Source organism: Erpetoichthys calabaricus, chromosome 9, assembly GCF_900747795.2.
Source record: "Erpetoichthys calabaricus chromosome 9, fErpCal1.3, whole genome shotgun sequence".
NCBI classification, from domain to species: Eukaryota; Metazoa; Chordata; class Cladistia; order Polypteriformes; family Polypteridae; genus Erpetoichthys; species Erpetoichthys calabaricus.
Genome location: NC_041402.2, coordinates 26,887,091 through 26,911,290, shown reverse-complemented (window position 1 = coordinate 26,911,290; position 24,200 = coordinate 26,887,091). Strand labels below are relative to the sequence as shown.

Sequence of the window (24,200 nt, the reverse complement as noted above, 5' to 3'; positions counted from 1 at the left end):
ATTTAAAATTCATTGTGGTAATGTACAGAACCAAAATTAGAAAAAAATTGTCTCTGTCCAAATATTTATGGACCTAACTGTATATAGGCTGAACAGGACTGGAGAAAGTACTGTGCTGCTGAACACAATGTCAGACCTGCAGTTCCTGAGACGCACATACTGAGGTCTGTCTGTAAGATAGTCCACGATCCATGCCACCAGGTATGAATCCACTAGTACAAACTTCAAAAAACAATGTGTGCTTCAAGCACAAGTGCAACAATAATTTACTGGATCAATAGCTTCAAAGTATAAACATCTCAAAGTAAACATTCAGCTTTGTTTGCAGGAATGAGTCACACTTGTTATTGGCTCCTATATAGTAACTGTGGAATCAGTATGACAGATTTTCTACCTTTTAATAGTATAGCAGGATGTATTTATAGCATAACATTCTCAAACCTATTTGGTTGTGGGGTCTGGTAAGCACCGGGCACAAGGGTAGGAACCAGTCCTAGACAGGAGTTAAGGACACACATATACACACTCATTGGGACAAATTAGAATTCTAGCAATGGATGCTGGATCTGCAAGTCATTAAGTGTTAACTGCTGTGCTGCCATATACAGTAGACCCAGCTCCAAAACTGTTAAGAAAATAATTCACATACTGTATACTCTACAGACAGTAATGAATAAAACTTACTGAAGCTGTTAAATGTAATCTACTATTTGCACATTTTTACATTCAAGCTGCACTTTAACAAAGACAAAAATTACTCAGTCTTCTCATGTATCTCATTTGTTCCTGAAGCTCTGCAAACGATCACAGCAGTGATCTGACAAATCATTGGTCTATTATTACTACTTAGTATTTGACTGATGCCTTTACCCAAAGTGACTAACAACATACGAGACATAATTGGTCACATTTCTTTTGTTATTTCCAAATGGATCAATTGCAGATGAAGAATTCACACAGTGTCAATAGTGGGATCTGAACTCATAGCCTCTGGGTTTGAAGTCCAAAGCCTTAATCACTACACACCACACTGCCTGCATAAACTTTTTTGGTTGCAACATGTTCACCCGGGGAAGTCACATATAAGTTTATATATAAAGTCTACTAATGGTTTCACAGGTGAAGCATAGTAAAGATCAAAAATAGTTTCACGATAGCATCCTGAACATTGCTGATTTTTGCTATCTGATCACCAACTATTTATTTTAGTTGGTGATAAAGAAAATTATGTTAAGGGATTGCCATAGTGTAGCAAAAGTTAGTGTTATGCAATTGCCACCCTCAGCTCTGAGCATGGGAAAGGCTTTCTTGCACATTAATCACTTTTAATGCTTTAATACCTTTATTGTTACAGTATATTTAAGTAGTGTTTCTGTTTTATTTGAATCATTTATATGTTAAAATGCATAACATTTCTGTTACCAATAGAGAAAAGCCAAGCAAAATGACACCTTTTATTGGCTAACTAAAAAGATTACAATATGCAAGCTTTGAGGCAACTCAGGCACCTTCTTCAGGAAAGATGTAATCAATAGAAAAAATTAAAAATGTTAAGAGCACATGTGCCATCTAGTGGCCATGAGGAAGACCCACAATATTGTAATGTGGGAACATATCACCTCGTCTGCCATATTTCTGACATGTGCATTGCTAGGGATTGTCCTGTATTTTGTGCCAAGAAAATGACAATTGTATTTTTAGAAAACTGTGATACATTTTCAATTTTTACTGCAAGGTTTCCAGAAAGCACCCTGTACACTGTTATCCATCTATTAACTGTAACATACTGTACTAGACAATGTCATTCTCAAAATAAAAAAGCAGTTTAATAAAATTATTCAGAATTACTACAATCAATCAACTATGTAAATGCCAAAAAGTGGTTTCCATGTTGTGAAAGGAATTTGATTTTATAATGAAACTGCAGCAGAAGTAAACATAGAAAACAACACTTTTTTTCTGTGATAAACACACGATTTCAACATCGTTCAATGTGTTTTATGTAGTGGGAATTGAAAAACCCAGCGTTAGGTTACAAATGCACACAACTCTGGAAACAGAAACAGCTGTCGTATCTAATATTCAACACCCTGCAGACTTCCTTCTCAGGTTCCTTTGATTTTCTTCACATTTATCAGTCAGACAACTGCTGTATTAGTAATTGGCCATGTGTCAATCTCAACCCAGAACACAGAACATCACAAATACAGTAATGGCTCACCAACATGTAAATTACGCTCTCAGAACAAAGCTCATAATGAGCTCTAGGCTGCTTATATGTATGTATGGCACAGACAATGTCTTGCATAATGCTGAAGTAACACATAAGAACTACAGAATGTGAGAACATAAACTGAGCATATTGATTTATTTTTCAGTTAATTCTCATAAAAAATGTAAGAGCTAACACAAGACGTCCCTTACAAATAACTGCTCAGAAAATAATTATATGTCACAACTATAATTCTATAGAATTGAGTTATTCTACTTTCTGTGGGAGCAATTTCTACAAGGTAGGCTCCTTTAAGAGTCAAAAAAATTTAACAAACAAGGAAAACAATAAATCGATAAATAATAAGGGCACACATAGGTCACTGGTATGCCAACAACAACAATAATCTTATATGTAAACGTCTACAAGTGAAAGTGTGTGTGTCTGTCTGTCTGGCCCGGAAGTGAGAGGTGGAGTCGGGCCGAGGAAACAGAAGCTCGCTTAGTTGCTAATAACATAAGCGAGGCCAGCACGCCGACATCAGCAAAACGGTATCACTTTTACTTTCCCTATTGCCGCTAATACACAAGCGAGGTGAACAAGTCAGCAAAACAAAACCTCAGAAGAAAGACAAAGTTGCTTAACCTTTGCATTTATATAGCGCTATTCTCACTACTCAAAGCGCTCAGCAATTGCAGGTTAAGGGCCTTGCTCAAAGGCCCAACAGAGCAAAGTCCCTTTTGGCATTTACGGGATTCGAACCGGCAACCGTCCGATTGCCAGTGCAGATCCCTAGCCTCAGAGCCACCACTCCGCCTAGAATACACAAGCGAGGTGAGCATGTCGGCAAAACAAAACCTCCTAGGAGAGAGATGCCCAGAGTTGTTCCTTTCAATTACCTGACATCTCTACATTTCAGTTTATTTTCTGACTATTTCAATAGTTTTTAGGAACCCCGGCTTTTTACAGCACAGCCTTAAACAGCTAGTAGTAATAATAAAGCTGCAATGGTTAGATTCTATGGGAAGCAAATATGAGAATATTTCAAAAGTCTTGGTTTATCATAGCCAAATTATTCCACATATTATAATATTAACACTAAATAATCCATCCATTATCTAACCCGCTATAACCCTAACTACAGGGTCACGGGGGTCTGCTGGAGCCAATCCCAGCCAAAATAGGGTGCAAGGCAGGAAACAAATCCCAGGCAGGGCGCCAGCCCACCGCAACACTAAATAATGTGAAGCAAAAAATACAGTGACATGATTAAATTCCTATAATATACACACCTCTTACTAGCACAAAAATCACATATGTTTAAGTATGAATTCGAATTAGTACTAATGCATAATGCACACATTAATTAACCTTCACTAGTGTTTCTTTAACATTATAGTTTCTCTTCTTTGATTGTTCAAAATGCTTATTGTTCACTTTCTGAAAATATCCAACTTTGTATTTGAAACTGTTTACCTTTTATAAGAGCTATGAGCATGGGAAAGGTGCTCTATAAATAAAATGCATTATTATTAATGCCAGCGACTGTGAGGTGAAGTGAATCTAAGGAAAGCAGGTGCTGTAGCTGCATTCACACGCCACCTGGCAGAACTGCTAAACCTCCTTTAGCTACAAACATCTGTGAATCATGCAATATTACAGGTTACTACAGTTGTTCACTGATTATTTTATGGTGACAAGACTTCCTTATTGTCCTACTGCATACGTTCAGGCAGCTTTCTAATACAGTAGACTTCTTTCTTTTTTCCCTCCTTATACCATTTACTGTAGTTTTCAAACTAGTCAGTTATGTAAGAAATGTATGAAGCAAAACTCCCTTCAGAATTACAGTTAAGAGAAAGTGGGATTGACACTTACTGCATTTTAGGATTTTAATAACAGGTTAATATTAAAGGTATGACCTTCCAACCTGCATCTTTATTCAAGGCTGCTTACTACAGCAAACCTTAATATATACAAAGGTAACAAGCAATAACACATACTGTAACTTCTCATACATGTAAAATGTAAATCATGACTGGTAAAGCTGGAGCAAAGTGTATCTCTACATCACTGGGTGAAAAGCAGGAAGAATCCCTGGACAAAGGTGCCTATTCATCGTGAGGTCCACTCACATGACACCCCCAAATTCATAGTCACATATAGCCGGTTTGCAATTGACAATTAACCTAATGCGCATATCTTTAGAGAACAAAAGTGAAAGTTATGAGTTAAGAAGTTGTCGGAAAGTCCTTTGCTTGGCTAAATGGTGAGCTGCAGTAGTACAGCAGTGTAACAACTTCTACATATTTTTCTTGACAGTGCTGTGAGACTTTTTTCCCCCCACTACCTTCATTATTAATGTTGTGTAACTCAATTCATTTCCTGCACAAGAATCCATAGTACTAACCGAAAATGGTAAACCGGATATGGACGCAGGGACCTGCCCGTGGACGCAGGAGACATAGTGCGCAGGCGCCACACAAAGCCCCCCTCCCCAGAGTGAAACAGGAGAGACTACGAACCGTCTGACATGCCTCGAAAAAGGGAGAACATAATCACCACGGACCAAGTGTCATTGAAACAAAAGCAGGATAAAGCGAGGTCAGAAATAAAAGACAGAGTAGAAAACAAAGTAAAACATCATAAAGAGGTTAAAGAACGGGGCCAAACACATGGAGAGCAGGTTACAGATGATGAAAACTGGAATGCAACAGCTTCAAAAAAACCTAGGCACAAAACACATGCACAGCGAGATACAGAATATAAAAGCAGAAAAAACGACAGTTAAACGTCCACACCACACAGCGGAGGCAGACCCGGAAGGTGTAGGCGCCTACATCGCGCGTCGAAAGGCGCGGGAAAGTACAAAAGGCAAAGGCGCCTACACAGCATGGTATAACCCAACATACAGTAATACGGAAGGCGCAGGCGTCGCCGCCATATTGTGAGTGGTACTACTGCGTGGTGAAGGCGCAGGCGTCACCGCCATATTGTGTGTGGCACTACTGCGGACTGAAGTTAGGAATAATGTGCTGCTTGGGATCGTACAAAACGCCAAACGCGACCCACCGTCTGAAACTGCGGAGGCAAAGCAGGCACGGGTTCAAACCAAACGAGCTCAACTGACGGATATACGCCTACAACGCGCGTCTCAAACCGCAGAAGCAGGGCAAGCACGGGTTCAAAACAACGCAAGCTCCTACAACGCGCGTCTGAAACTACGGCTGCCCAGCGGGCACGGGTTCAAAACGCCGGGGGTAGGCAAGCGAAGCGAGCAGGGGGCGAAGCCCCCTTGTACCATACTGATTCCAGTCCTCACTTAGAGCCACAGTTAGTCTCTATACTAAATGTAGTGAGAAGTTAAGCAAAATGACACCTTTTATTGGCTAACTAAAAAGATTACAAAACTGCTAGCTTTCGAGGCAACTCAAGCTAATTGCATCTTGCATGAAGAAGCGGCCTGAGTTGCCTCAAAAGCTTGCATATTGTAATCTTTTCAGTTAGCCAATAAAAGGTGTCATTTTGCTTGACTTCTCACTACATTCATATGGCTAACATGGTACAACATCCTAGTACTACAGATACAGTGTACAAGAGACCGAAATGTACCACTGCTACGTGGAATTGAATATGCTAAACGAAACAGTGAAATTTAAACAATGGCAAAGTTACTTGACAATTTAGTAAGTCAGTACAACCACAGATACACAGAAGGGGAGCAAAGCTGTCCCAAGATGCATTATATAGTGATGCGTCTTCAGCGACACGCGCACTCACCAGACTTTTACATGTGTTACGAATTTTGCTTGGGCCCACTGTGTCGATGAGTCAACAGGGCTCTGATTGGACAAAGAATAGCGGTAAATTAATGAAGATGCACAATCAGAATGTACAACAAGTAAAGGAATGGAGAAGAAATCAAGAAATACATTATTTCAGTGTTTGAAAATTACGATTATCTCGCTTAACACTACAATTACCAAAGCCTACAAAAAAACTCGTAAATCAGGCCCACCTTCAATCCCTTTGTACCTCTCCGTCAGCGTCTTTTGTTCTGTAAAAGTTGCAGATAAAGACAAGCAGCAAGCAGCCTGCTATTCCATCCCCCCACTGCCGTAGAACGTGCACAAAGATCTCCCAGCTCATACCTTGTTTGATTATCTGGGAGTGAAGTGCTGGAGTTTTAGAGTGGAAATAATAGATCGTTATTTGGAACACATGCATTTCGTGTGTGTTCCGTTTCTACAATAATCTGTGTAAACACATTGTTAAAACAGAAATGTTTTTCATATTTTAGTAAAAAATTACAAAATGTAGGCATAAACTATATACTGTAAGAAGCCTGAAGTCCAAAGATCAAATAAACACTTTCACAAAAGGTTCAAGCACGATACAACACCTTCCGTGGCATAGCGGTAAGAATTGCTGACTTGTAATCAAGAGTCCCCGGTTCGATCCTAACTGCCTCCTATATTTACAATTTTCAGTAGTGAGCTGCTCTTATTGTTAATATTATATAATAAACACATACATTAGATTTGCGTTTGTAACAGCCGGTGTACATTTATAGTACTTGTAAAAGTTAGCATTTTTTTTTCACTTTTATTGTGCTGTGCCTCAGTTTCCCGCAGGGCTCCATGGGAGATGGAGTTCTCCACAGCCCTGTTGGGATCTGGGGTAGCCGCCAGGGGATGCTGCATGGGTCCCTGAGCCAGCCTTGATGACTCTGCACCCCCGCCCAGAAGTGCAATCGGAAACAGGTGATCAAACACCTAGAGCACTTCCAGGTGGGCTATAAAAGTGGCCAGCAACCACCACTCAGGAGCCAGAGTCGGGAGGTGGAGGACAAAGCTAGACCGGAGGAGTGGTGGTGCCAGGAGGAAAGGGTTGTGGTTTGTGTGCTTACTTGGACTGTGATGTGCCTGTGGGGTTCATGGGGAAGACGTGCCCCACAGCTGAAGAAAAAAATAAAGTCTTTTTGTGTTTTTACACATGCCTCAGTGTGAGTCTGTGCCAGATCAGGCACAATACAGCACCTTTAATCACTATATATATATATATATATATATATATGATATTTATATATATTGTGACGGATGGCCGGGGCCCATGCCTGGCCAGGACGCCCCTTCACCACATCTGCCAGGGGGACAAGGGTGGGAGGCCCAGTATCTCCCCCTGGATGCTAGATGGCAGCCTCCATGGGTTGCAGCCGCGCCTCAGACTCCCCCAGGGCTTCATGGGGGTTGGAGTTCTGTGCAGCTCTGTGGGGTTCCCAGGGGGTGCTGCAACAGAAGCAGCTAGACCCTTGTGGGCATTGGTTTCACCTTACCCGGAAGTGTAGCCGGATGTTGGTAATCAACAACATGGAGCACTTGCACTCCGGGTGCCTGATACAAGGGAGCCAGCGAACACCACTCATCAGCCAGAGTCGGGTGGAGGAGGACAAGGTTGCTGGGAAGGAGTGGTGGTGCCAAGGAGGAAGAGAAAGTGTGGTGTATTAGTGCTGTGCTTGGGACTGTGTTGTGTCTGTGGGTACGAGAAAGGCATAGCCCACAGACAAAGAAAATAAAGGTATTTGTTTTATTTTACACGTGCCTCCTGTGTCCAATCTGTGTCGGGTCAGGCGCTATATATATACTGTATATATATATATATATATATATATATATATATATATATATATATATATATATATATATAGTGTAAGATTGAGGCTATATAGCGCCTGACCCGACACAGATTGGACACAGAGGCACGTATAAAACCAACAAGACTTTATTTTTCTTCACCCATGCGTAGTCCTCCTCCTCCCAACCCTGGCTCCTCGAGTGGTGGTGGCTGGCCCTTTTTATAGCCGTCCCGGAAGCGTTCCAGGTGCTTGACCACCTGGTCCTAATTGCACTTCCGGGTGGGGCCGAAGATTCGTCCAGCCAGGCTGTTGAAACCAGACAGTCCCTCCTAGCGGCCACCCCGGGCCCCAACCAGGCTGTGGAGGACTCCATAAAAAGGCGAGAGTGTAAGAACAAAAAAATAGGTACAATTGAACATGCGGTATACTTGACACAAACGATTAGATTGTTCCCATTACTCACTGAGCTGTGAGCTATGTATGGTACCATCTGCCAAGGCAATAAAACTGAAATTAGTTTGTGCCCTTGGGGTTTTTTAATCATTAATAATAGCACAAGAACTATTTCTTCAGCTTTTGGGAAACATACCTTCAACAGATGACTAAACTTTCTTAATTTTTTGTGCAGATTTCATAGTCCTCTGAAATGGCCTTTTTGTCCTGGATTGCTGTGCCATCTTATTAGCCAGCATGCCATGTATAATGTAAGAGTGCATTTTCATGTATGCTTGCATAAAATGTGAAAGCAACTATCATCACTTCCAAGTTTGTCTATTCACATGAAACAACTTGGGTTTCCAGTAGATTGATTTTTTTTAAATGTGGAAACTTATCTTTCAAGTAAATGTACTGGGAAAGTCCAATTTTCATTGAGACATCTCAAATAGAGTTCTGTACAAATTTTCGAAATTTGAAAAACTCCCATTATAAAAGCATTGCTAAAATGTTTGAAATTGCCTATCTTAAGACAGAGAAACATCCTGTGTGACTTCAATTACAGATTAATGTATTGTTTCAAATTTACTTTGAGAGAGAAATTTTGGAATTGTCAAATCTATAAAGTTCTCATTGTGTTGGAAGACAAAAAATTCAGACAGTCAAAGCAGATTTTTTGTGTTTCCAAATACAGTGTGATTAGTCGTATTAATGGCACATGTACTGGGATTAAATCCCCAAATCCCCCACTGACAAGCCACAAACTTTTGTTTGTAGAAAAATATTTCCTTCCTTGAATTTGAAAATCATCTGCGACAAGCTAGGAATGTTGTTGGGGAGAGTTTAGGAGCTACACAAGATGCATCAGAGCTTTGCATCACGTCAGGAGGGTCCCTAAAGTATTCTCAAAAAATATGTGATGCACTGCTATAATACACCCTTATTTTTTATTTTTATTTTTTTGCCTAATGCCAACAAATTGGTCTGCTAAAATGACTCTTATGTGTCATTTTCATCCACTGCTGCCATCTCATTGACACTGCCTAAATCCAATTACCACTAATTAGTAACGTATTCTAGGACTTTTCCATTTCTCTTGCTATTAAAGACATTGAACATTAACTATACAGTCACCAGTGTCAACAATTCAGTCACTGCAGTTTTATTGTTTATTTTTTCATTTTTGATGCTGTTCAGATTTGCATCAGGAGACAGAGTTTTAATTTTCTTGTGCATTTTTTGCATACTTCATTTGCTGTGAATTTTCCTTTGATGATAATTTGAATGCCCTTCATGATTTACTTTATGCTTTCATTTGTATTGCTTCAAGTCAAGTCTCTACTTTAAACTGCTGCTTTCACGGAAACCTTTGACAACCATGCCTCTTAGAGAAGATTTCTGTGGACGTGTGGTTCGTTTCACTGGTTTGAGGCTCTCGCATTTCACTAATCTTTTTTGCAAGTCTCTGAGAAATGAATGAAAGACCTTAATAAGAATCTAACAGGAAGATCATCCGTCCCATATCTTAATCAGTTTACTCCAACCAAGTCCCAACTACTTCTGTAAAGTACGCTTGGTTTATTTTATATAATGCATTTACATTCTCAGTTCTTACTATTACTATATGATCATTTTATTTTATGGGTTGGAAGGTGTAATGATTAGAGCCTTTTGTGTTGGTAAGGATTTTGGGCCTCCTGTAAAGTTGTTTGCGCATATGGTCATTTAGAGCCTGTCAGCTACAATCATTGCTTTGCACTGATGATTTACGAAAGGACCCCTCCAAAAGACAGTATGCAAAACAAGAGAAAGGTTAATCACAAAGTCATCAATGAAATTTAGATTGTTATTTTCAGACATTTGTGTAAAGTGGAGTTCAAACATGTTAATCTGTTAAAATACAAATTAAGCTGTTATGCAATGGCATGTGTGTGTGTTTTTTGATATGCTTGTAGCTTTTATTGCTACATAAAACCATGGATTGCTGTCTAGGTTGGCTCTATTCAATAAGGGCGCACACAAAAAGGCGAGCTTCAAAAGGGCGACCTCAATTGGGCGCGGCGAATAAAGGCCCACGTAAATAAAGGCGAGCTTCAAAAGGGCGCCCTAAATTGGGTGCGGCGAAAAAAGGCCCACGTAAATAAAGGCGTTTGTAGATAATTTAGTTCAAATGGCTCTGGAATATGTGAAGAGCAACAAAGGTGCAGATCTACTCGTAGTCGAAGGCTACACATTCAGAAAGGAGAAAACTATCAACGGGAAACACATCTGGAAATGCACTGAATATAGGATTGGAAAATGTTCGTCTCACTGTCATACCAAAAATGGATTATTCGTCAAGAGACCTTCTACGCACAACCATGTTCCAGATGTGGCGAAGATCGAAACAAGGAAAGCAATAGTGGACATCAAACAATGAGAAACTTCTTCTACTGACAGACTGCAGGAACTCGTGGCTACAGCAACCCAAGGTCTGTCATCAGCGGTCGTTGGACAACTTCCTGTTTTTCGTCACCTTAAACAAACTGTCCGTCGCGTTCGGCGTGTCAACAAGGCCCCAATGTCAAACCCAACTAGTCTGGATGACTTGACTATACCTGTTGAATATTCTACGACTACTTCTACTACGAGCAATTTCTTCGATATGACAGTGGACCAGGAAACCAGCGATTCTTAGTCTTTTCAACGCAGTGGAATCTGCAGGTCCTTGCCGAATGTGAAGCATGGTTATGCGACAGAACTTTCAAATCTGCACCTCATTTGTTCCAGCAAATCTACACGATTCATGGGATAAAGTACGAAACAACGTTTCCTCTTGTTTACGTGCTCATGAGTGACAAGAGTTCAAGTAGTTACATTCGAGTACTTACTGAACTGAAAAACATCTGTCAACAGTTGGATCCTAAGACAATTGTTACAGATTTCGAGCAGGCTAGTATTCGGGCGTTCAACACGATGTTCCCACGTGCAACTCATCAAGGATGTTTCTTCCACTTCAGTCAGTGTCTGTGGCGTCGGATGCAGCAGACACCGGACATCGTTCAGCGATATATGACTGATGCTGAGTTCGCTCTAGGTCTTCGTCTATCTACGTGGCATTGCACATAATCTACAGCTTCAAATGTAACACAACAATGAGTAAGAGCAGAAAACAACGAAATATAGAGAGCTTTAGAAATAGTTCGTTAGAAGTTCATGCATAAATTAATTGGATGTTTTAACATTCTTGCTTTCGCCTTTTTATACGTTCAATCATTGCCTTTATCTAATAAATTTTCTTCACAAATTTGTTCCAGAAATAGTTCGTTAGAAGTTCATGCATTAATTAATTGGATGTTTTAATATTCTTGCTTTTGCCTTTTTATACATTCAATCATTGCCTTTATCTAATAAATTTTCTGTAATAATTTTGTTGCGTTTTCCTTTATTCGCTGCGCCCAATTGATGTCGCCCTTTTGAAGCTCGCCTCTATTTACGCGCCCTTATTGAAGGATACCCTCTAGGTTTAGCAAGCACATTTATTTGCTTATTATTCAGGGCACAATGCAAAAGTGCTCCCCATTATTCACAATATAATCTAAGCATACATTGAGCACAGAATAAAGATATACAGTACATACTGTATATTATATACCTTAATTCAGTGGTCCCCAACCTTTTTGACAGCAAGGACCACTTTATTAGATGCAAATTTTTCCACGGACTGGTCGGGGGGGGGGGGGGGTAATTTTATACACAATTTACATAACATTTCTTTTATTATTAAGTTATTAAGCAGTTCGCATATGTTTGCAACCTGAGATTTTTCTTCTTTTTTTGCATATAACAAAGACATATGCTTTGCATTTGCCATTCCAACAGATTGCACATCTCAAACATTAACACTGTTATCGTTTTTTTCGTGTCTGCCGTTTCTATAGGAGGGTGACAATGAGTTAAATTCCAATGGATGTTTTTCAAATGTTGACAAGCAATAAGCAAAAGGAATCACTGAAAACCACAGAAAACAAAAACAGCAAAAAAAAAAAAAAAACAGTACGAGGAAAGTTCAAAGAAAGAATTTTTTTTACAATGTTTCTGTTTGGGGATCGTTGTGCAAATGTGTACGACTGAGCTGTGACCACAGATCTAACTGCTCTGTGGATGATTCATTCAGGCATTTCAAGGTCACTTCGTTGTAATGAAAGCATCTGCTGAATGTACTTCGTAGTAACGTGATTTCTATAGACTCGTGTCATATGGGGAAACTGTCGGGACCGTAACAATACTTTGTTGTAATAGTCTCTCACCTCGGTCTCTCTCCTCTCTCTGCACCGCTGCAAAGCCCCGCCCGCCAAGCGTTCTGAAAAGTCTGAGTGAGTCGCCGTTGCCGGCAGTTCTCTCGCGGCCAAGCTGTCAAACGGCTGCGGCCCGGTAGTGGGTCGCGGAGTGGTGGTTGGGGACCCCTGCCTTAATTTATGAAGATTCCACATATGTAAAATGAATGGCCTCTGTCCTTAACAACTTTCAACCTATTTCTAACCTGCCTTTTTCAAGTAAAATTCTAGGAAAAGGAATTTTTAATCAGTTACTTGAATAAACACGCCATTCTTGAAAAGTTTCAGTCAGGTTTTAGACCAAATCACAGCATAAAAACTGCATTGGCTAAAGAAGTTAAGAACCAGCAGGTTAATGATGACGCAGGCAATATATGTATTCTCATTCTATTAGAGTTGAGTGCAGCATTAGACACCATAGACCACAGCATTCTTATTAATCGTCTTGGGCAATGGGTGGGTCAATCCGGTAATGTCCCAAATTGGTTTCAGTCTTATTTAACACAGGAAAATATTTGTAGGTTATGGTGATTGTAGCTCAAGGATCAATGATATTTTATATGGGATACCACAAGGATCTATTCTGGGACCACGATTATTTTCACTGTACATGCTCCCATTAGGCCAGATTATTTCAAAATACAATGTGAGCTACCACTGTTACGCATACGACACACGCATTTACTTATCTATAGCAGGGGTTACCAACTCCAGTCCTGGAGGACCACTGTGGCTCCAGATTTTCATTCTAACCTTTTTCTTAACGAGTGACCTGTTTTTGCTGCTAATTAACTTCTTTTGAATTAATTTTAATTGACTTGCTCTTGAAGACTCAGAACCCTTAATTGTTTCTTTGTCCTTAATTAGCAGCCAAACAATAATGAGATACAAAATGAGTCAAAACAACTGGGGCCTCATGTATAACGCCATGCGTAGAACTCACACTATAACATGGCGTAAGCACAAAAGCGGGATTGTGCGTACACACAGAAAAATCCAGATGCAGGAATCTGTGCGCACGCAAACCTTCACGATCTTCCACTACATAAATCCTGATCAGTGTGAAAAGTAACGCACGTGCATGCGCCTTCTGTCTCGCCCCAACTCCTCCCAGAATTACGCCTCTTTGAATATGCAAATCAATATAAATAGCCTTCTGTGAAAAGACAATGGGAAAAGCACAGGGGAAAATATAAGAATTTCAGCGAATACCAAGTGGAGGCAAAGGAAAAACGTACTATTTGTTGGTTTAAACAGTGGTATAATCAACAAAAGGAAGTTGATCGAGTGACAGAGTGTAGGAGAAACTTGAAAGACCCAAGTTCACAAAGTCGCACAGTGCCCGAAATAAAAAAGAAATCACATATCAAAGTCACCGTGAAAAGGCGAGTTGTAGCCCACTGTCTGAGTGTCATATGAAAGCTTATTAGGGTAAAGACAAAACAAATAGGCACACAGTGGGGACAAAGCACGAAATGTCAACTTTAATCTCGAAATTTCCACTTTAATCACGTAGTTTATTTTGCCATTAAAGTAGAACATCATAAACTTCATCTTAAAATCGTTTATTTTACTAGTTTCTCAAGTAGCACGTTAAATGCTTTCTCCGACAGGACACAGAATCCTTTACATTCGTGATATTACAGCTCTCTGAATAATTAAAATACTGAGATGTATACGTGATATCATTTTCATGATGATAGGAATGAAAGCATGTTATTAAACATGGGAACACGGTGGCGCAGTGATTGTTCATATCTCACGCAAGAGGCTTGCTGCGCCATGTGCGACCTTCGATGAAATAATTTATTACAGAAGTACTGTCTCTTTCAAACGTACTAACCTCCAATTCCTGTCCTTCCTTTTCTTTCTCCAAATACCCAATCGCCACACAATCAGCTCTGTAATAGACATTAAGCCATTTGTAAGCTTAGAATGCCGATTCTTCAAAACATTTAAGGAACATTGAAATATCTTCATAGTACATGTTTAATTATTCTATTCGTCTATCCTTCCAGTGTCGCGTCAGCACCAGCAATAATACAGCGCAAGGCAGGAGCTATCCGTGAACTAGCTAGCGCTGCGGCACCGTGTCCTCACATGTTTAATTATTAACAATACAGATTATTTAAATGAAGTTAAAGTTTTATCTGTATACTATAAGCAACATATTTTGCTGCATTTCATCTTAAAAATGATATTGTCATCATACGCGCTTTATAAAGTGGCGCAGGTTGTGCAATATTATAACTGTAGTGTAAGTTTACAGTGAGGTAATTGTACTTATAAGTACAAACAGTTCTACAAGGAGCACTTGATGGACTGATTGGGTGTGTTTATAGTTCTTGGGATGAAACTGTTTCTGCAACGCGAGGTCCTACAGGAAAGGCTTTTGACACTTTTTGCCGTAGTTGAGGTAGTGTGTACTTGAAACTGTATACCGATAATTCTCTTTCCGATCAGCTGCTGCTGTGATTCAGCACTCAGATACAGTGATATAAATACTCCGAGGGGTAAAAAAGATGATCCGCAGTGGCAACCCTTAACAGGAACAGCTGAAAGAAGAAGATGCAGTGAGAGTAACAACGCTAAAGCAGTTATGGTATTTGGAATACTATGGCTATTCCCTGGACCATTATATTGCTACAGGTTAATTACAATCAGATGCATTACACTAATAAACAATATGCAGTTAATTTCAGTGTATTTATAAAGCCGCGTCAGGAACGTGGGTCTAAGAAAGGGTGACCACACAGGAACAGTGGCACTGCTTTGACGCTGGGTGCCGCCAGTCTGCAAAACCGAGCGGAGAAATTGTGTACGCCAAGGTATGTGTTACCGTGGAAATGTGCGTGGCTTTACGACAAGTTTAGGTTTTATACATCGCGATTTGAGCATGGAAACATTTGTACGCAACATTTCTTTGCGTACGCACCGTTTATACATGAGGCCCCTGGTGTCCACCATATCCATCCATCCATCCATTTTCCAACCCGCTGAATCCGAACACAGGGTCACGGGGGTCTGCTGGAGCCAATCCCAGCCAACACAGGGCACAAGGCAGGAAACAATCCTGGGCAGGGTGCCAACCCACCGCAGTGTCCACCATATAATAACTGAAAATAAAGAAAGATGAAGGTCTCAGGAATGTCGATCTGTTCAGGTCCCCAATACATTTTAATAGTGCTCTTAAAAAGAGAAAATCAACAATTTCTGAAATGTCTGCTAATGCACCATGAGAGCAGAAACAAGCCACGAAATTAAAGAATGAGTTTAATTAACAACAAGAATCAGCATCTCATTAAGCAGCTGGTTGGAGTGAAACTGGTTGGAGTTTGAGACCCTGACTTAGTTGTTCTCACTGTTGGCTCACACACTTCACGTTTCATTTCAGTTTGGGTGCCATTTACGGAAAGAAATGAAGCAATTCAGAGGAACGATGAAGAAATTCAAGGGAAGAAATCTTAAAAAAACAAGTCAATTCAAATTAATTCAAAAGAAGTTAATTAGCAGCACAAACAGGACACTCGTTAAAAAAAGGGTTAGAATGAAAACCTGCAGCCATGGTGGTCCTCCAGGATCGGAGTTAGCGACCCCTGATATATAGCACCCGATGACCCTGACTCTCCGTGCCCTCCGATCCAATGTCTGTCTTGTATTACTAAATGAATTAATAGTAATTTTCTCAAGATAAATAAGGGAAAAAAGGAATTCTAGTTATTGGAAGCAATGGAATTAGTGAGGATCTTAGAAATAAACTTGACTCCTTGACAGTAAAAGTCAAGGCTAAAGTTAAGAACTTTAGTGTGATCATGGACTCTGATCTAAAGTTTAAATCACACATTAACTATATTACTAGGACTGCATTTTTTTCACTTAAGAAATATTGCAAAAGTTAGACGTCTTATATCATTGCAAGACGCTGAAAAATTCATTCACACTTTTGTTTTAGTCGACTAATTACTTTAATGCTCTCTTTAACATGACTACCTAAGAAAGACATGAACCAGTTGTAGTTAGTTCAAAATGCAGCAGCAAGAATCTTTCGAGAAAATCTGAGCAAATCTCACCAGTTTTAGCATCATTACATTGATTACCTGTGTCCTTTAGAACAGATTTTAAAGTACTGCTAATGGTATATGCAGAGGGCGGCACGGTGGCGCAGTGGTAGCGCTGCTGCCTTGCAGTTAGGAGACCTGGGTTCGCTTCCCGGGTCCTCCCTGTGTGGAGTTTGCATGTTCTCCCAGTGTCTGCGTGGGTTTCCTCCCACAGTCCAAAGACATGCAGGTTAGGTGGATTGGCGATTCTAAATTGTCCCTGGTGTGTGGTTGTGTTTATGTGTGTCCCGCAGTGGGTTGGCACCTTGCCCGGGATTGGTTCCTGCCTTGTGCCCTGTGTTGGCTGGGATTGGCTCCAGCAGACCCCCGTGACCCTGTGTTCGGATTCAATGGGTTGGAAAATGGATGGATGGACGGATGGTATATACAGATATGAATAATCTTGCCCCCTCATATATTTTAGAGTGCCTATTCCCTTGCATTCCGAATCATAACCTCAGATTGTTTGCTTAATACACAGATAGTTAAGAATCAAAGTAGTGGTGAGGCAGCCTTTTGCTGTTATGCACTAAACTTTGGAATACTTTTCTGTCTGAGATTCACCAGGCTAATACCATTGATCAATTTAATAACTATTAAAACCCACTCTTCAATTTGGCCTTTTCTTGACTACAATTCTGTTCTACTCAGATGACTCAGGCGCCGGCGCAAGTGGCAGCCTTTCCAGGAGCTCCGTGTATGACTTTATATTTCTACCTTTTTCTCTATTTCACTGTTAACTCCTACCACTTTCTTTTATGTGGACTCGTTCCCTGGACACTTTTTACTACATGGACACGGATTTTTACACACCGAGACTCGTCTATTCAGGTAGTCAACTTCAAGCGCTGAGAACAAAGGCCCGTGCCGGTGTGGTTCCCTATTTACCTGACGAGGTAAGAAGGCAGTATTGTGGCAGCAGAGCCGGTGCTAAGCTAAAGGCCAAGCAGCTAGCGAGAAAGTGCCGATACAAGCCTTCGGTGCCTTCTGTGATCCTGGGAGATGTGAACTCACTACCAAATAAGATCGACGAACTGGCTGTGCTGGTGAAAAATGTGAGGACCTACAGAGAATGCAGTTTGTTGTGTTTTTGTGAAACGTGGTTACTTGCATGGATGGCTCTTTGGACCTCATATTGAGAGTTCACAGTGACAGCTTCCAAATGCAAATTCCACACTTGGAATCAATTCAAGACCTTTTACCTGCTTAAAAGTAAATGCAATAATGAAGGAACTGCTCACACCCGTCTATGGAACAGCTTAGCTTGTCAGTGAAATGTCCAAATACTTTTGGCCGTCATTGCTAAATGGCTCATGCAATATTTTTTGTAAATCCCTTAAATTAAAGCTGAAAGTCTACACTTCAATCACATAATGATGGGCGTTATTTCAAATCCATTGTGGTGGCAGGTGTACAGAGCCAAAATTATGAAATTGTGTCAACGTTCAAAAACTGTAATAGTACAATTAATCTTTTTTGTCTTACTGTTAGGGTCAATTCTTTTTCAATCTTAGTTAATAAGCACTTTATAATAAAAAAATAAACAATGATAAATTAATGAAAGGAATTATTAAGGAGAAGACTGAGCAGCATATGGCAAGAGTAGGAGTTTTAAGAACAGTCAGAATGGGTTCAGACAGGGGAGGTCATGTATGACTAACAAGTTGGAATTCTATGAGGAAGCAACAAAAGGATATGATAAGAGGTGTGCATATGATATTATTTATCTTGATTTTCAGAAAGCATTTGATAAAGTACCACATGAAAGTTTGGGAATCAAACTTAAAGAAGTGGAGGTTCAGGGTGTTGTGTGTAGTGGGGTGCAAAATTAGTCAAAACACAGAAAGCAGAGGGTTACGGTGAGAGGAACCTTATCAGAATTGGATGATGTTAAGAGGGCTGTCCGTCAAGAGTCAGTGCTAGGGTTGCTTCTATTTTTAATAAATTAATAAATGATCTGGATAGGAATATAAGCAACAAGCTGGTTACATTTACAGGTGTTACCAAGTTAGGTGGACTGGTAGATAATCTAGAATCAGTGGGATCATTACAGAGGGACTTGAAAAGAATACAGACTTGTGCAGATTGGTGGCAGATCAAATTTAATGTAAGTAATCTATTATCTAACAATAATAGATTTAAATGCAAAATGGGAGGTATGAAACTTGAAAGTACCCTTTTATGAAATCTGATTATTAATAACATACCTGGACCACAGACTGTAGATTTTATTCCTGTTTTTTCTAGGACAGGTACACGATTTATAGCGCCTTCAATGTGCTGCATAAAAACATCCCAGTTCAAGTCAAATAAACCAAATGCAAACTCGTCTGACACCTGTGAAATAAACAAAACACTATTTTGACTTTCATCTTCATTAAAATCATCTGCTGCTCACTGTTTATCATTCTTCTGTAGTTTCTCATTAAGAAAATCAGTAACTTAAAATAAGACACTCAGGTCAATGTAGACACTTCACTTCAGTTTGAGTTCAAAATAAGTAAAAAGTGGATTAAAAAAACATATTTGTGCAATGCACAGTTTCAGTTAGACATGTAAGAAAATTTGACAAAGCATATACATTAAAGTAATAAAACAATGAAGTAAAAACATAATACTACTATGTGCACACATGTAAGTTTTTAGAGGCTGAATATTAAGAGTGTAAAAATTTTAAATGTTGTTTTTAATCAGATTTAAAAGAACAGTATTTAGAAGGTGAAACACCTAACACCAAATACTGAAGCACAAAACACTAACTCATCAGTAATTTATGCATATAATCGGCGTAGGGAAAATTTCTGGAACTTTGAAAATGTTTTATCTATATATAACTTTCCAGACAGCAAAGAATGCTTAATGATTTCTGTAAAAAATCTTTGATGGCATTTAAAAGACAAACAAGAACAGCAACTACATTAGTTAGGTAATCACATGTCTAAATCATTAAGCAAATGAAATACATTTCTTACTTCTCTTCACGTGTATATTATTTGAATCTTATTTGAAAATACATTTTAGCATTAAAAAATAAATAACAGTTTTACCTCATCCCAGAAGATGGGGTTTGCCTCATAACCTCCAACAGAAAGTGCATCACCTTGCAGACGAAGGTAAACAGAAGCATCATGGTCTCGAACATTGGGCATATTCTGTTAAATATAGATAGTATAACTGATTTTGAAACAGTGATTAAAACATGACTTATGCAATTATAAGCTATAATAACAATAATTCTGTCTATTTTGCCTTCAAGAAATTTCATTACTGTATTGTGAGCAGCTGCATTCAGTTCTTACAATGGCTTCAAATGCTAACTCAATGCTATTCCTTACAGGTCCTTTTTGACCCCAGCCCCTTTTTAGGTGTCCTGGACATCAGATTTTAAATCCTGACCCTATTTTATATCAAATGGTGATCATGACCTATAATACAAATGATTGGAAATTTTGCTGTGAAAATGTTTTTGCCCACTTTCTGATTTATAAATATGTCACAATGAATGGCATCAAATCTTTAGATGAAATGTAGTACAGAGTAAAGGGAAACAGAGTAAACATAAGTAACAATTTAGAAATGGTTTAGACAGACAGACAGACAGACAGACAGACAGACAGACAGACAGACAGACAGACAGACAGACAGACAGACAGACAGACAGACAGACAGACAGACAGATAGATAGATAGATAGATAGATAGATAGATAGATAGATAGATAGATAGATAGATACTTTATTAATCCCAAGGGGAAATTCACATACTCCAGCAGCAGCATACTGATAAAAAACAATATTAAAGAGTGATAACAATGCAGGTATACGGACAGACAATAACTTTGTATAATGTTAACGTTTACCCCCCCGGGTGGAATTGAAGCGTCGCATAGTGTGGGGGAGGAATGATCTCCTCAGTCTGTCAGTGGAGCAGGACAGTGACAGCAGTTTGTCACTGAAGCTGCTCCTCTGTCTGGAGATGATACTGTTTAGTGGATGCAGTGGATTCTCCATGATTGACAGGAGCCTGCTCAGCACCCATCTCTCTGCCACGGATGTTAAACTGTCCAGCTCCGTGCCTACAATAGAGCCTGCCTTCCTCACCAGTTTGTCCAGGCGTGAGGCGTCCTTCTTCTTTATGCTGCCTCCCCAGCACACCACCGCGTAGAAGAGGGAGCTCGCCACAACCGTCTGACAGAACATCTGCAGCATCTTATTGCAGACGTTGAAGGACGCCAGCCTTCTAAGGAACTATAGTCGGCTCTGTCCTTTCTTGCACAGAGCATCAGTATTGGCAGTCCAGTCCAGTTTATCATCCAGCTGCACTCCCAGGTATTTATAGGTCTATACCCTCTGCACACAGTCACCTCTAATAATCACGGGGTCCATGAGAGGCCTGGGCCTCCTAAAATCCACCACCAGCTCCTTGGTTTTGCTGGTGTTCAGTTGTAGGTGGTTTGAGTCGCACCATTTAACAAAGTCCTTGATTAGGTTCCTATACTCCTCTTCATGCACACTCCTGATGCAGCCCACGATAGCAGTGTCGTCAGCGAACTTTTGCACGTGGCAGGACTCCGAGTTGTATTGGAAGTCCGATGTATATAGGCTGAACAGGACCGGAGAAAGTACAGTCCCCTGCGGCGCTCCAGTGTTGCTGACCCCAATTTCAGACCTGCAGTTCCCGAGACGCACATACTGAGGTCTGTCTTTAAGATAGTCCACGATCCATGCCACCAGGTATGAATCTACTCCCATCTCTGTCAGCTTGTCCCTGAGGAGCACAGGTTGGATGGTGTTGAAGGCGCTAGAGAAGTCCAGAAACATAATACTTACTGCACTAGATTGGTCACTCTTTAGGGAGGAAAACTATATTTCAATATGGCCGACTTACAGCAGTTGCTTTTCCATGGACCTTGGTGTGTTGCTGATCTGTATGCATCTAAAATACATATTCTGTATAGCTGAATGCTGCATACACTCACAAAAGGGCAAATAATTTACCATGCCACCAGGTATGAATCTCCTCCCATCTCTGTCAGCTTGTCCCTAAGGAGCAGAGGTTGGATGGTGTTGAAGGCGCTAGAGAAGTCCGGAAGCATATTTCTTACTGCACCACTGCCTCTGTCCAAGTGGGAGAGGGATCGGTGTAGCATGTAGATGATGGCATCCTCTGCTCCCACCTTCTCCTTGTATGTGAACTGCAGAGGGTCGAGGGTGTGGTGGACCTGTGGCCTCAGGTGGTGAAGCAGCAGCCGCTCCATGGTTTTCATCACATTCGACATCACAGCGACAGGCCGGAAGTCATTCAGCTCACTAGGATGTGATACCTTTGGGACTGGGGTGATGCAAGAAGCCATTCCACTTCCGGGTGTGGCAGAAGTGCTGTATGCCAAGGCTCCGGAGCTGTCCAGGAGGCCCCTGGCGGTGGCCACGGCCCCCAGCAGGGTTGGGCTTCTAAGCCCCAAACCCGTGGCCCTGATACAAACCAATGGGGCTGCCCTCTCGTGTCCCAGGGGAGGTATGACATGTCCATTCCCCGGTCTCCTCAACAGGGTGTCCCATCCAGGCAAGATCCCCGGCCGTCCATCACAATACATATGCATTGTTTCATTCTACAGTTGTAATTATTCCACAGCATGTTGGGTTCATAAGTTGAAGTATGCTACATAAGAGTAAAATAAATTGAAATGAATGTTTCTGATGTGCACCAATAGCAAATATAAAATAAGGTTAGAGTACATGTCAAAGGAGGTTATGGATGTGTAGGTTGTTAAGGGAGAAAGAAGCTGATTAAGGATGATGTAAAGAGAAAATACAAATAATTTAAATTCTGACCGCACTTCAACTGCAAAGAGAATATCTAGCACGGTAAATATGCCTACCTGTATTCCTTCAATCCTCTCAGTGACCACATAGGCATGATGCATTGCAATCAGTGGTACATTCACCCTGGCCATTCTACCAAGCTTATTAGCCCACACACCTGTAAAATATTTAATAATTTTCAGTTATAAATAACATGTCAACATGCATTAACATCATCAATTCAAAATAATATAACAGTCATTATAAAGTGGTGTTTGAGATTATCATGACTACACATAAAAGACGAGTACCTTCCACTTTAGTGAATTTCCTCAGATGGCATGTCATAAAGTATAACAGTTTCAAACTCACTGGATGCAGTTCAGGGTTACAGGGGGCACAATATAGAAACCAAACCAGGACAAAACACTAGTTCATTATAGGGACAACTTGCACAACCTCCCACCATCAAATTGAGTCCATTTTAGTTGCCAGTTAATCTAAGTACCAGGAAAATTCGGAAAGAAATTAGCAGAAACATGGACAAAATGTATAAACAAAATGTGGCCAAGCAAGGAATGTGAACCAAGAATGCTGAGGCAGTGTAACAAATCACTGTGCCAAAGTTCTACTCAATAACCATATTTACACAGATAAGACAAACAGAATGCTGAAAAATGCTGATACTTTTTTAGGCTCACTTCTAATTTTGCATGAAACATGATTATAATATAACATATTCAGCCTTCAATGTTTAGACATCTTTTAACAGCAGTGAGGGCAAATCTGCTTACTGAAAATCATTCACACATTATTACCAAAGTTGCATATATCATTTAACAAGAAAGTGGAAAGACATACTGCATACACTGAATATTACACAAAGTACCACTCACTACCTTCGGAGCATGACAACAGTCTTGACATGCACAAAGTGATTTTCCTGTGCAACTGTTATTAAAGAAATGTTGAAACAGGACCATTAGTGTAGCCAACCAATCAACTACATGACTGTTGAAATGCAGTTAAGAAAAATTAAAAGTGTCATCATCATTATCATCAAATAAATAATAAAAAAGTAACAGTAATTTATACTTTTGCAGTTTTAAGAAACTCTTGTACTAAGCTGAAAAATATTTGTAACTTATTTTTAATATCTGTACAATCTTTATGTTTAGTATTTAATTGTTTTTTTTTTTAAAAAATTAATTTGGATGCAAGAGTAGACAGCATCTCCAGGGTATGCTAACAGAATATAATGAATGTGTGTCCTTTGATGATTTTAAGAAATGACTGGAAAAGAATCTTCCAATTAAAATTTCTGAAGAAAAAAAAAACAGAATTTGACCCTTCACAAGAAAAGAGTCTATGTGGCGGGACAGGTCAGCCCTACACTACTGGGTCTTTCCTTGGAGCCTCTTAAACTCACTACCAACAATAACATACCCGAGGATGAGCCAGCAGATGAGACATAGCAAGGGGTTGGTTCAAAAGGGCTCCAGTGCTTTTATTAAAAACGATCAAAAATCAAAACAGTGTTCAAAACAAAGTGCAGTTCTTGAAAATGTTCTATAAATAAATAATCCTTTAAAACAGTGAAAGTCCATGAAGTTAAAATCCAGAATAAAGCAAGAATAAAACCAACCACACAATCATCATGGTACTGTTCCATCTGACGAGTCCAGCACGGCTCCCAATTTCATCT

General features: G+C 40.0%; 1 protein-coding gene across 1 annotated transcript in view; it reads right to left on the bottom strand.

Moving 5' to 3' along the window:
• The window catches only part of sardh (sarcosine dehydrogenase), a 278,779-nt gene that overhangs the window by 214,026 nt on the left and 40,553 nt on the right, over positions 1-24,200 (bottom strand). The window contains exons 6-8 of the mRNA XM_051931764.1: positions 22,573-22,673; positions 19,743-19,847; positions 18,903-19,032 (exon numbers count right to left, since the gene is read on the bottom strand). Coding sequence (XP_051787724.1) covers positions 18,903-19,032; positions 19,743-19,847; positions 22,573-22,673 — 336 coding nt within the window. The remainder of the gene's footprint in view (positions 1-18,902; positions 19,033-19,742; positions 19,848-22,572; positions 22,674-24,200) is intronic.